Below are 12664 nucleotides of genomic sequence, written 5' to 3'. Positions count from 1 at the left end.
TTCGTGCCCCGGTCCGGGAAGATCCCACATGCCGTGGAGCGGCTGGGTCTGTGAGCCGTGGCCGCTGGGCCTGCGCGTCCGGAACCTGTGCTCCGCAACGGGAGAGGCCACAGCAGTGAGAGGCCCGCGTACCGCAAAAAAAAAAAAAAAAAAAAAAAAAGGGACAAACATCACTTACCTCACAGGAGGTAGTGAGGATGAAATAATATCCAAGGATAACAATGAGTTCCTGAAAAGCATGGTTCTTTGACAGTACTATACCTTATACAATTCCAGGCTGGATATTTTTTCCAACATGAGCAGTTAGACTTTTAGGACATGAAAGCACCTTGAAATATGGTTCAATGCTATACAAATACAACACATTATCATCATCACCACCCTAACATTCTTCTTTATGACTTCTCTAAAGTACCTCACTTTTAGATTGAATCATGGCCAAAATATGAACTTTATTGAGGGTCTGAAAGAAGACATGTTTTGGCCATGTAAAGCAACACAGATGAGAAAAAAAAATCAGTGTGGGTGTTTGGAGCCCAACCAATTTAACAGCTCAATTGAAACAGGTAAAACTGGTCTATCAATGAGAATTAATTGGTTGCTCAATGGTATTTGTAAGGGAACCAAAAATGTTCACACATACATCCATGGCAAACGTAATTATAATGGTGACCTTTCCGACACTGACAATATACACCTCGCTACATATGAAGTGGCTTCAGCTTTTGTGGCTGGAAGTTAGTGTAAATAGAAAGAAGGAAACAATATGGGAGAGAAGAGAGATGCATCAAAGGGATCTTTTTTTTTATTTTTATTTTTTTTAAAGGGATCTTTTTGATCCACCCAAAATTTGGGTGGCAGAATTAGACTGGCAAAAAGTATTAGAATACTGCTCCCTTTCAAACTCACTCAAGTCCTGCCTATAGAGAAAATCCTGAATGGACTAATCATCTTAACTGTGTCACGCATGTGCAATTATATATTTGTGTATATATGTAAAAATGTATAATTATATATAAATTTTATATAATGGGATAATAGATATAGATACATAGATATAATATCCCATCCTCATAATGACCTTGTAAGGGACAGTTTTGACAACTCTAAGTACTATAGATGAGAAAACTAAAGCTCAGAGAGGTTGAATGATTTGCCCAAGGTTATATATCTAGTAAGATACACAGGTGAATTCAGATCCATCTGGATCCAAAGCCCATCTTCTTTTCATGATATTACATGGTCTCCCACAGCATTAATATCAAACATCCAAAGTCTTTACTAAAGGGGCTTGCTATAAATATTTTTAGTGACTATTGGATCATATGGTCTGATGCAGCTCTCCCTTTTTTCACGGTGGGCATCCAGTCACAGGTCTTTCTCTGATATTTCTTATGAAATCCTTCTTACACTAGCCTAGTCCACCTTAGGCCTAAGCAAACCACCCAAAACTGACGAGCAGCGTCACTGCCTGGCTCTTCATTATAGGCTGCCTTTTATTTGTATTTAAGCACTTTCCATGCTTGTGCGTCTCCTCCAAGGAAGCTGTGAAAACAGGTTAGACTTCTTTTGAATCCTCAAACTCCCTGGTACCTGGCTGAGCACACAGTAGGTGTTCCTTAACGTCTGTTGACCAAAGAGATCTGTGGACAATATTCTTCATTTAGAATTAGGGGCACAGTAACGGACCCTGAGATTTTAGCCTCACCAGTGCTTGGGTCTAGCCAGTGGAGTGGAGCCACACAGACACATTTGGTTTGAGATAATCTGGAAATAATTCAGAGGAGCAATACTGCCATCGTCCCCAGGTAAAGCACACCAGTTCAGCAGTGAGTGGTTTACACCGTGCTCTGAATTCTTCAGAGGTGTGTTTTGAAATAATCATACTATATCTAACCAGGCTTTATAGAACTTAGTGAGGTTGTGAGTTCACCAAAAGAAGGATCTGTTATGCAAATACTGCCACTATCCTGTGCTCAGCAGCAGGAACAGCTATTTATTACTCCAAAGTGTAGTGAATACTTTCACATGCCATTTGCAGTGAAATACACCACTATTAGAAAGCCCTTCCAAATATTTTCTAAAAACCGCAAAAATTTCACTGCTGAACTTCATATTAAAAAATGAAATCATGCCAGCGTTGTCATACAGAAACCTCTGTCCTTGCATAAGGATTTTAGTTTCATTAAGTTCTTCCTAGGCTACAAATAGAAGTCAGTGGTGCCAGCGCCTTCCCACCCATGGACCGTGGGGTAGGAACACTGTCACTCTGGTATCTGGTGGCATTTTTGATGGCATTTAAAAAATTGTGGCCACAAAGCAATCACAAGCAGATGGTACAACTAACTTCTATTTGTGTCTTAGTTACTAAACTCCTTCTGAGAGGAAAAACTGTGTACAGGTTAAGGGAATCTGTGGGTGTCTCGGTGCATGGCAGTGAGTCAGAAGTTGGCAAGGGTGCAGTGAAGCTGGTCCTCTCGTATCTTGCTGGTGGCAGTGAAAGCTGATATATCCCCATTGGAGAGTGGTTTGGAAACATGCATTAAAATGCTCACATCCTTTAACCCAATAACCCCAGTATTTTAAGAAAATGATCTAAGATCAGGAGATAGCGCTATGCAGGAGAGGTAGCTTTATTTATAATGGCAAAAATCTGAAGCAATCTGAATGCATAGCAAAAGCAGATTGATTAATTATAATTAATACTTAAAGGAATCTTCTGCGGCCACAGAAAATGATTAATATGAAGATATATGGCAACATGAAAAAGTGTTTCCAATATAGTGTTCATTTTAAGAACTAGAAATCACTTGTATACTTCCAATTATGTAAAAAGTCTGTGTGATTTTATGAACAAATATTAAAAAAGAACGTGTGAAAATGAAAACAAAATAGACTAGTTGGGTTGTGAGAAGTGCTTTTCCTTCTGTTTTCTCTTATATTACAATGTTTTCTTTATAATTTAAAAGTGGGGTGGAAAACAAGGGTCAGAAGTCCTTTTCTAGCAGAGAGAATCTGAAGAAAATGAACAATGGCTGCCTCTCCAAAAGCCCAAGAATACAGTTTGAACACTGGACATCATCCATCCACCACTTTTTTGCCATTTCCATTTTTTGTTGGATACACACATACCTGGTTAATGTGCTTCAGTTTGTCAATAATTTGACTGACCACTGGCTCAGGGCCCTTCATTTTCAGCTCATGGAGGTTGAACTGATTTTTCATTCCATTTCTTGCTGCCTTTTGGCTGTATCTGGGAAACACGAAGGTAAAGAAAAGGTTTGTCACAAGAGAGTTCCAAGCAAAGTGCAAGTTGACTGTATTTGGCACCAATGGTCAAGCTGACCGCAAGCTCTCTTCAGCCTTCCAACCCATGGGATGACTGCATGGTACAAAGGTAGACCGCTCCAGATAGGGTCTATCTGCAGTAGAGAACATTCAACAGTCAACAAGTATTCATTCAACATCCTTTTCTTCTAGGTGTTGGAGATACACCAATGAACAAGACGGACAAGGTCTCTGTCCTTATTGTGCCCTCAGTCTAGTGTACAGTCCAGAGAGCATGCAGAGTGAGAAGAGCTATGCTAAGGGAGCTGCTGGGTCTTGGCCAGGGAAGCACACAGGAAGGTCCTTAACTCTGAGTACGCTTTCTACTCATTTGAAGAAGAAAGACTCTTGCGTGTTCTTTACCTCTTCCTTCTTCTCCACTTCTTCCTCCCATCATTTCCTGCAGGTCTGGGAGCTGGGTTGCTTTTCAGGACGCTTTCCTAAGCCATTTGCAGCATAAATTATGCCGGCCAGCTTCTGTCTGTGTTCTCCACGGGAAGACAGAACACCAGCTCAAGGGAAGGTTTTAACTTGCTGCCCCCGGATAAACCATAGGCTTTCGCTTCAGGATTGAAGTTTCAAGGTATCTATGGACATCCTTACCAATGCGAGAATGGGGATATTAACAATCCTGGGCAATTCTGCCTTTCAGTGTGGGGCTTTGGCAACTTTGACTGGGACAGTAATTCACTACTGAGGTGACTGCTTCGCTGCCCCCATGGTTCCAGACCTCTACGTAGAGTTACTCCTCATCTTGCAAAACAAAGCAAACAAACGCAAAACAGAACAAGAAACAGATTTCATTTCTTCCTTTATCTTCCATCATGTAGAAAGACCAGAACACTGTTACCAAAGTGGGAAGAGGTTTTTGATCCCTTTTTTGCTTTTTGCTCATCCTGATAATGGAATATTTTCTTAAAGAAATGGAAACATTTGCAGGGTTTTTGCTCCTACTTTATACATTTAAAAAAATTTACAAAAACGCAGTAGAATTAAGGGTAAATTCATATTTCTTTTACTAATATTTTTAATTACAAAAATAATAGTGCTCATTATAAACAATTCAAATGTATAGAAACAAGCAAAGCACACAGCAAAAGTTCTTGTATCATCCTATCCTTCCATGAGAGAACCATGGTTAACAGTTTGATAGGTATTCTTCTAGGGGTTTTCACATGCATATACTAACATGTAGCTTTAACCAAAACTGGAATCATACTAGTCATATTGATTTGCAACTTATCACTTAATATAAATCTTGAATATATTTCCACGTCAGAACATAAGTAACTGCCTTGTTCTTATTCCTCTGTATGGCTAGATCATAATTTATTTATCCAATCCCTTACTGATAAACAATTGAGATATTTCTAATATTTCGCTAATATAAACAATGCTGCAAAGAACATCCTCGCATACCACTCTTTGTACATTTACATTAATATCTATAAAGCATAAGTTTCTAGAATTTAATCAGTTTGTATTTCTAATCCCAAATTATGACATGCAATGAATCATTAATACTACTGTATTTTTGCACAGCATTTTACATAGCAGTTTTGTATCACTCAGCTCATCTGAGCTTCTCATCCACAGTGTGAGGTGACAGGGAAGACCTCATTATCTCTTCATTACTGAAAATTTCACAACTTCAGAAGATATTGATCTGACCGTGTTAGATGCTCCCTTCCATAATATAATGCATCTGCCAATACTAAGGACATGATTCGATGCTACCACGCATGATAGCAGAGGAGGTCAGGAAATCAAGGTCTGACTTTTATAACTGAAAGTCATCTTCTGAGAAGAAAAATATTTTGTAGGAACGTTGAAGAGAACATCTGATTGCATTTCTTCTAAAATGGTAGCCTAACACATTCAGCTTACCTAACTTTAAAAGTTAGTGAACACACAGATCACCAACCATCAAATACCAATTGCCTTTGGGGGCTGTATTAAAGCAACATTCTTTGTTTATATATCTGGTGTGAACCAGCTCCCCACTAGCCTCCTTTTTTTTTGTTCATATATAATGCTGCCTGTTTAATATAATCTCCCTCTTGATGATACTGCCAACTCCATCTCCTTCTTCTTTACATCTACTGATACCTGAAGCAGAGACCCAAGTGACAGGGAAAGACGTAAGGCTCATTATAAATCTTCTGAAATGAACTTCAGGAACGTGTCCCTAGAGACATTTCCCTGGGCTTTGCTCCTATCGAAGCCTGCCGGCCGCTTTTATGCCCACTCCTACAAAACAAACCTCTTCCTGAAGTTTATTATCCTCATTGGAATACTGTAAAGACATCTGCCAACTTAGTGATTTTGCCCTGTACTGCCTCTTCCAAATCATTTATAAATATTAAGTCAAATTAGTCCCATAGCTGATCCCTTGCGGCCCTACTGTCTATTTTCTGCCATTCAGAAAAATGCCCCTTTAGCTCTATTTTTTTTGTTTCTTACCTCCAAGCCATGGACTTGGTGCTAAGGAGACAGCACTAAACACTGCTCCCCAGTCCCATCGTGACTCAATTTTTTAAAAACAGCTTTGAGTTTAAAAGCTTGCCAAACTTTCTGAAAGTCGAAATAGCATCCACTGTTCTGCTCTATCCATGTGCTATTTAAATCCTCAAAAGACTCTAGTAAATTAAGCATGGTTTCTGGTTACAGAAGTGTTGGGAAGAGCTGGCCTATGGCTTAGCTCTAAAACTTTATTTTATTTACTCCATGAAGCAGTAACCAAAAGTACTGGTTCGACTGATGTCTAGAGCTGCTAAAATTTAGTGGCACTATTTTAAAACTATTCAAAAACGCTGATCTTGCCCTGTCCCTTTAGGTGTCTCAATCTCTCTCCCCCATCCCCAATATCATGTTCTGTTTCTTACGTCTCTACTCTTTCTCCTTAGCCAGACAAAATGTAGAGCAGAATCTTAAAAGCCACGAGTGTTAAAATGGCATACTATGCAGACATTAAAAGAACAAGTAGATCTATATGTGTTGATATAGAACCAAATCCAAGATACATTGTAACAAATACAAGTACTGGTTAAGAATGTACACAGTGTGATTCTATTTGCGGTAAAAATGGGTCTGCATACGCATTACTCTCATACATTTTATATGTGTCCAAATATACACAGAAAATTTTTAGATGGCTCCATAAAAGAATGGTAAAAGTGGTTACTTCCAGTGAGTAAGATTTTGGAGGAAGTTTGACTTTTTTCTTTTATGTCCTTCTATGTCTTTTACACTTTAAAATCTTAAAATAATTTAATTTTTAATGAGCGAAATTTTATATAGTAGTTATTTTTAAGGCAAAACAAAACAAAACAAAACAACCATAGCAAGAACAAAGAACATCCAGAGACTGTCATACAGAGTGAAGTAAGTCAGAAGGAGAAAAACAAATATCGCATATTAACGCATATATGTGGAACCTAGAAAAATGGTACAGATGAACCGGTTTGCAGGGCAGAAATAGAGACACAGATGTAAAGAACAAACATATGGACACCAAGGGGGGAAAGCGGCTGGGGGGGGGCAGGTGGTGTGATGAACTGGGAGATTGGGATTGACATGTATACACTGATGTGTATAAAATGGATAACTAATAAGAACCTGCTGTATAAAAAAATAAATAAAATAAAAATTAAAAAAAAAGAACAAAAAACAAACAAAAGGAAAATAAAAAGTGGGCCTAACTCCTATGCATAGCTCAGGGCCTCTGGGAAATCTTTCTTGTTAATAAGAGTTATGTTGGCCCTCACTAGAACCCTGGTTTTAAGGTGATTTCTTATGAGAACACATATTTGGGCCAATATACACAATGTCACCCTGGAATTCCTTCACACCTCAGATGGCTATCATCAGGTCACAAATTCTACTTCGTCAGGTTAAACACAGCTTATATGTTTTCTACTCTTCAATGAGGTAACGCTAGCCTGTCTATTTCAAAAGGACAGTCAATATATTAGTGAGGATGTGACTAAGAATGTGCATTATTCTGAGTACCTCCTCTCAAAACGGAGGCAAAAAAAGCCATTCAAGTTCTTACCCACCTTCCCGGCAGACGCCTAGTCCTCTTCTGATGGGACTTGAGGGCCTCCTAGAACCACTGTGGTTCATTCTGAACTGCTGCCCTTGTACCCAAATGTATTGTGGGTACCATGCTGAGTTGCTCGTGCTCCTTTTACGTACATTCATCTGCCAGCCCCTATAGGCTGTGAGCTCTTTGAAGGCAGAGGCTTGGTTAGTTCTCTTTTGTACCACCTAAAGCACCTCCTGGTGTTGTAATAACACAAGCTGCTCAGTACTGAAAGTACTGAGTGCTTTCTCTGTGCCAAATACTGTTCCAAGCACTGAGGAAAAAAACACCCTGCATCACCACACCTAATCCTAACAACCCGATGAGGTAGACAGTATTATCATCAGCCCCTTCTTGCAGATGAGAACGCTGAGGCACAAAGTGAAGCCACTTGCCCAAGGTCACACAGCTAGTCAATAGCAAAGCTGGAGTTTGAACCTTTGAGTCCATGTCCCGCTGCCTCTGTTCTTAACCACTCTGCTGCTATTGCTTCCTTAGAGATAATGCATGCTGACTAAATATTTGACGTTTCCACACCACACTGTCCCATTGTATGAGACAATTAGCCAGCTACTGGTAATGGTCTACAAGCCTTGCAACAGTGCCTGCAACAACTGCTGTCTTTATCTACTCAGCAGATTCCTGGGCTTGCCCTTCAAAAGCCCTTGGGGAGAGCCCTGTGTATGGAGTTTCTTCTCCCAAACAGAAATCCAACAGCATCACTATTCAGTGAAATATTTGCATTCTTGAAAGATAAGGTATTGAAGTTAGAGAAGTAATACACCACCACCACCACCACCACCACCACCACCCGGCACTAGACAAACACCAAAGGTGATCTGAAATCTCTAAGGACAATAGGCAAATGAATGCTGGAGAATGTCTCCCTGCCTTGCAGCAATGCAACATATGTGATGTAACCCCAGGGAATTTTAGGTAACATGCACACTCCGAGCTTCAAGGCCAGAGGGGACTCAGTTAGGGGTGTCTCTGTAGAGGTGCATTAATGAATTAATTAATTCAACATTTCACTTCCACTCACTCCCTCTGTGCCACTGGTGCACAATGGTTCGTGACAGGCTTTGAATGAGGATGAGTCACTGCAGCCACAAGTCTCCTCATTCAGACTGCCTAGAGTGTCAGGAACGGGGACACTGACGGCCATGCGGGATTTTAAGGATGGGTTATCTGCTTAGTAACGCTCATCTCTAATTAGATTAATTGTCCTCTCTCCAGAACACTGCTTTTTCCTAAAGCTTTGACACGGTTCTGGCAACGAATACTGGCCAGTGGAGGAGGAAAAGTAGAGAGAAGTTCCTACCTCCTAAATGGAAACTTTTCTTAACTGGACATGTTAGGTGTGATGTCAGAAGTGTCACCTTTAAGCACTACTTGTGGTGTCTCCTTCCCCCACCCAGTGTGGTATCTGCTTAGCACGAAAATGCCTGCCTTAATTCCAAGCAAACCTGATTTGTGAAGTGAAAGGGGGACATGCCTCTGTTCAGGCAGATTGGTCAGGGATTGCGGGGGGGCGGGGGGAGGAAAACCTGTGCAAAAGCTGCAAAGAGAAAAGGAACCTAATTAAAACAGGACATCTGGGCGTGCTGGTCTTGGGACAGTTGAAGCAAAGAGAGCACTTGTAGAAGAGGAATAGAGTCAAACATGTGTAAAATGGGCAATCTTTTCTTCTTGTCTCTGTACTGGCTGAGGCAGCACGGGTGTAGTGGATTCAAATATAGAACATTCAAAATGGAAGCACACTTAAGAGTGCATCTTGTCCAATCCACTCATCGGGTAGATGAAGAAACTGAGACCCTGAGAGGGACTTTCCCAAGTAGTTTTAGCATCATAACTCCCACCTTTAGAAGAAATTCCTTCTTTAAAAGGTTCCTTAAATGCACGTTGCTGATTTTGGAGAGAGAAGTTCCTAGAAAATTCACTTTCCTTCTTCCCCTAGGCATTAGACTAGTGGCAAGTATTTGAAAGCAAGTCTTAGAAAAACCAACTTGTCCCCCTCCCCCCACCAATTATTTAAGTTCACGTTGCTGCTGGGGTTATAGATGACCTACAATAAGTTACAGCTCTCACATTCTCAGAGCGCCATCTTATGGCTAGACTGCAGTATTGCAAGTAGCCCTTTACCCAAACTCAGTAATTTATCAGACTGTTTCCTTGGAAAGTACTCTGGCTGCAACAATCACTGTGAAAAATGGTATAATTTAAAGAGTGTAAGTAGCTTTAAAAACAAACTAGAGGGACTAGTGGTGGTGGTGCAGTGGTTGGGAATCCGCCTGCCAATGCAGGGGACACGGTTTCCAGCCCTGGTCTGGGAAGATCCCACATGCCCTGGAACAGCTAAGCCCGTGCGCCACAACTACTGGGCCTGCGCTCTAGAGCCCGCGAGCCACAACTACTGAGCCCACGTGCCACAACTACTGAAGCCCACGTGCCTAGAGCCCGAGCTCCGCAACAAGAGAAGCCACCGCAATGAGAAGTCCGCGCACTGCAACGAAGAGCAGCCCTTGCTCGCCGCAACTAGAGAAAGCCCACGCACAGCAACGAAGAAGACCCAACACAGCTGAAAATAAATAAATGAATGAATAAAAAAACTAGAACACAGGGTAGAAAACCCTTATTAATAGGCCTGAGAAAGTGTTCTTTTTCTATGCAAGATGCAGTCTAATTTACATAAATGAACAGAAAAATAAAGGTGGAAATAGCTGAATTTTGTAAATATGCTTAATAAAGAAAGCAACAATTTGCTTCTCATTTATTTATGCACATATTTAAAGAAAAATGTTTTTCATAATTGTTGGTACAGCAGTACCACTTCAGAGCAAATTTCAGCCAGGAGAGTGCTAGAAACAGGTATGACCATAGTACTCCAAGAAGTACTTCTATTCTCAAACAATAGCCTTTCAGAAATTACAAATAGATTTCAACAGAAAGGAAGCAAAAGGTAGAGAAGAAATCAGGGAGATGTAAACCCATTTATACCTCATTTAGTGGACATTACCTATGTAAGGGAATAACTGTATTAGAATCTGTTTTCAGCCTATTTTCAAACCTCACTGTGAGGAGAGACTAAAAGATTGGTCTTGGAATATAATCAAGAAGTCATTTAGACCTAGAGAAGCGAAGAATATTTTCCAGATGGTGAGGAAAGCTTGAGGAGTTGATATCGCCCACCACAGGGAGAAGAGTCTGTGGCTGTGGGGAGACAGAGAGAAAATGCCTGAGATGGGAGCCCCTGAATGTCTGTCTGAAGAGGCAGACTCTGTAGAGGAGCCTGGAGGTAAGGAGAGAGAAAAGTAAATAAGGAAGCAAAAGTGATTCTTGCGAGAACTGCGGGATAGGCAGAGCCTGATGTGTGGGAACGCTGGTGTGAACTGCTTTCTGGGCTTTGAGCCCTGACCACAAGCGGCCAGGATACTAAGCCAGGGCAAGCAGGGCTGGTGAAGGGTTCTCTGAGGGGTGTCCTTGAGGGGAACATACCAAGGAGGAAAGGAATTTGATCCAGTGTAAGGCTTATAAAAACAACAAAAAATATGTAATTCAAAGCTCAATAATTGGGGGTGGAAATGTCAGAGCAAGGCGTGTGATGGGGATTTATTACTAAATCACCCCAAACTCATTTACCGAGTCCTTCTAGCCCAGAGAAGTAGCCCGGAAAACCAGATGTTTTCTTGTCCCACTGGAGTTAAATGAAAAGGAAATGATCTTTACCTGTTTTGTAGTTTTGGGTTTTTTTTTAAGTTAGATTTTAACTCAAAAATATTTGAGTTGGAAAGGACCCCCGAAATCATTTAGTTCAATGCACTCCTGTTAACAGATGGGCAAACTGAGCCCCAGAGAGATCAAGCAGTAGCCACGCAAATTATTATTGGCAGCGCTGCTGGTGGAACGTGACTGGAGCTGTAACTTCCCCCAAATAGAAGAGCCAAGAGGAAGGGGTCAAAGAACAGGTCACACACCTCAACACATGACAACACTGTATGAAAGTAACTGATTTTCAAAATAATGATCAATAATTATTTTTAAGACGTAAAATTTAGTCTGGTCTACATAGTTTACTGAGGCAGCAAAGACAATACATTTTAGAAAGGCTGAGTCACGTGGTGGAATAAGCACTGGCCTTGGAGTCAAGACATAGGTTCAAAAGCTGGTACTGTGTGACTTCTGACAAGTAACTAAACCCTGCTGAACTTGAGCTTAAATGCCACCTGCATTTGTTTTGAGGCTTAGTTGATATAATGAATGTTAGTAAACTGAGATAACATAGGTGAAGTGTTCACAGGAGGGCTCAGCACATCTATGAGAGGGCTTGTATTATTATGTGAAAGCACCCAACACACAATGGGTGTTCAATAAATGTTATTCGGAAGAGGATTTCTTGAGGGAGGATGAGTAAACCTTGCAATGAATAGTTAGGGGAAGCTTTAAATCTGCTCGTCCCCGCACTGAGAGGACTTAAGAAAGTGTGAGTAGCCAGCACTGAGCAGAGATGTCTTCACAAAGCTTCCAGGGGATGGGGCACCTGAGGCGGAGAACTTACTGGTTAGGACTTCGAATGGTTCAGAATTAATTTTAGTCCACTGAAGAACAGATCGTTTACCTGTGGCCCAGGGCAGATAGGTAAGTTTCCCAAGTGATCAACTTTGGGTGTCAGAAGCCTTTTCACTGTCTCCTCCCACCACATTTCATATTCCTCCGCTCTGTGACAGAAAAGTCACTTTTTCAAATCATTCTCTTTGGAACACTGCTTTGTTTGTCCTGGGTCCCTGCGGGGTCTCCAACAAACATCTATTCTTTAATGCAGCGATCTTCAAAATGAAGAACGGGACTCTCAAAGTCCACTTCCAATCACACTTCACTGACCCAAGACCAGTTTGAGGGAGAGGCAACGTCTGAGTTAGGGAAGAGTGTGACTTGTGAACCTTTTTCTCGCGTTGCGTTTCACAAAGGAAAGCCTCCTAACTGTTGTGTCGGATGTCCTGCTGAACTTTATTTAATGAACCGCCAAAGATTATGAGCAAAGGATAAACTGTTTTCACATGAATGGGTACTGCTGAAATACTTTAAAAGCAAGCTCAACATTCCTGCCACTATTTTGCTGTTAGCTTCTGCTGTCTTAGCCACAGTCATTTACAGGCTCTGAAACCTTCAATGTGCAGGATTAGGCCCCTCCCGAGATCCTGAGCCAATGGTGACAAAGGCAGGAAGGTGATAGCTTAGCTGCCCGGCCTATCAGGC

General features: G+C 41.1%; 1 protein-coding gene across 2 annotated transcripts in view; it reads right to left on the bottom strand.

The window, feature by feature from the left end:
- The window catches only part of GPC3 (glypican 3), a 449578-nt gene that overhangs the window by 125602 nt on the left and 311312 nt on the right, over nucleotides 1-12664 (bottom strand). For both annotated transcript variants that reach the window (XM_067722649.1, XM_067722650.1), the window contains exon 6: nucleotides 3133-3253. In XM_067722649.1, coding sequence (XP_067578750.1) covers nucleotides 3133-3253 — 121 coding nt within the window. The remainder of the gene's footprint in view (nucleotides 1-3132; nucleotides 3254-12664) is intronic.

The sequence above is a fragment of the Pseudorca crassidens genome, chromosome X, assembly GCF_039906515.1.
Source record: "Pseudorca crassidens isolate mPseCra1 chromosome X, mPseCra1.hap1, whole genome shotgun sequence".
NCBI classification, from domain to species: domain Eukaryota; kingdom Metazoa; phylum Chordata; class Mammalia; order Artiodactyla; family Delphinidae; genus Pseudorca; species Pseudorca crassidens.
The sequence above is the reverse complement of the archived record's forward strand: the minus strand, read 5'-3'. Positions and strand labels throughout refer to the sequence as shown.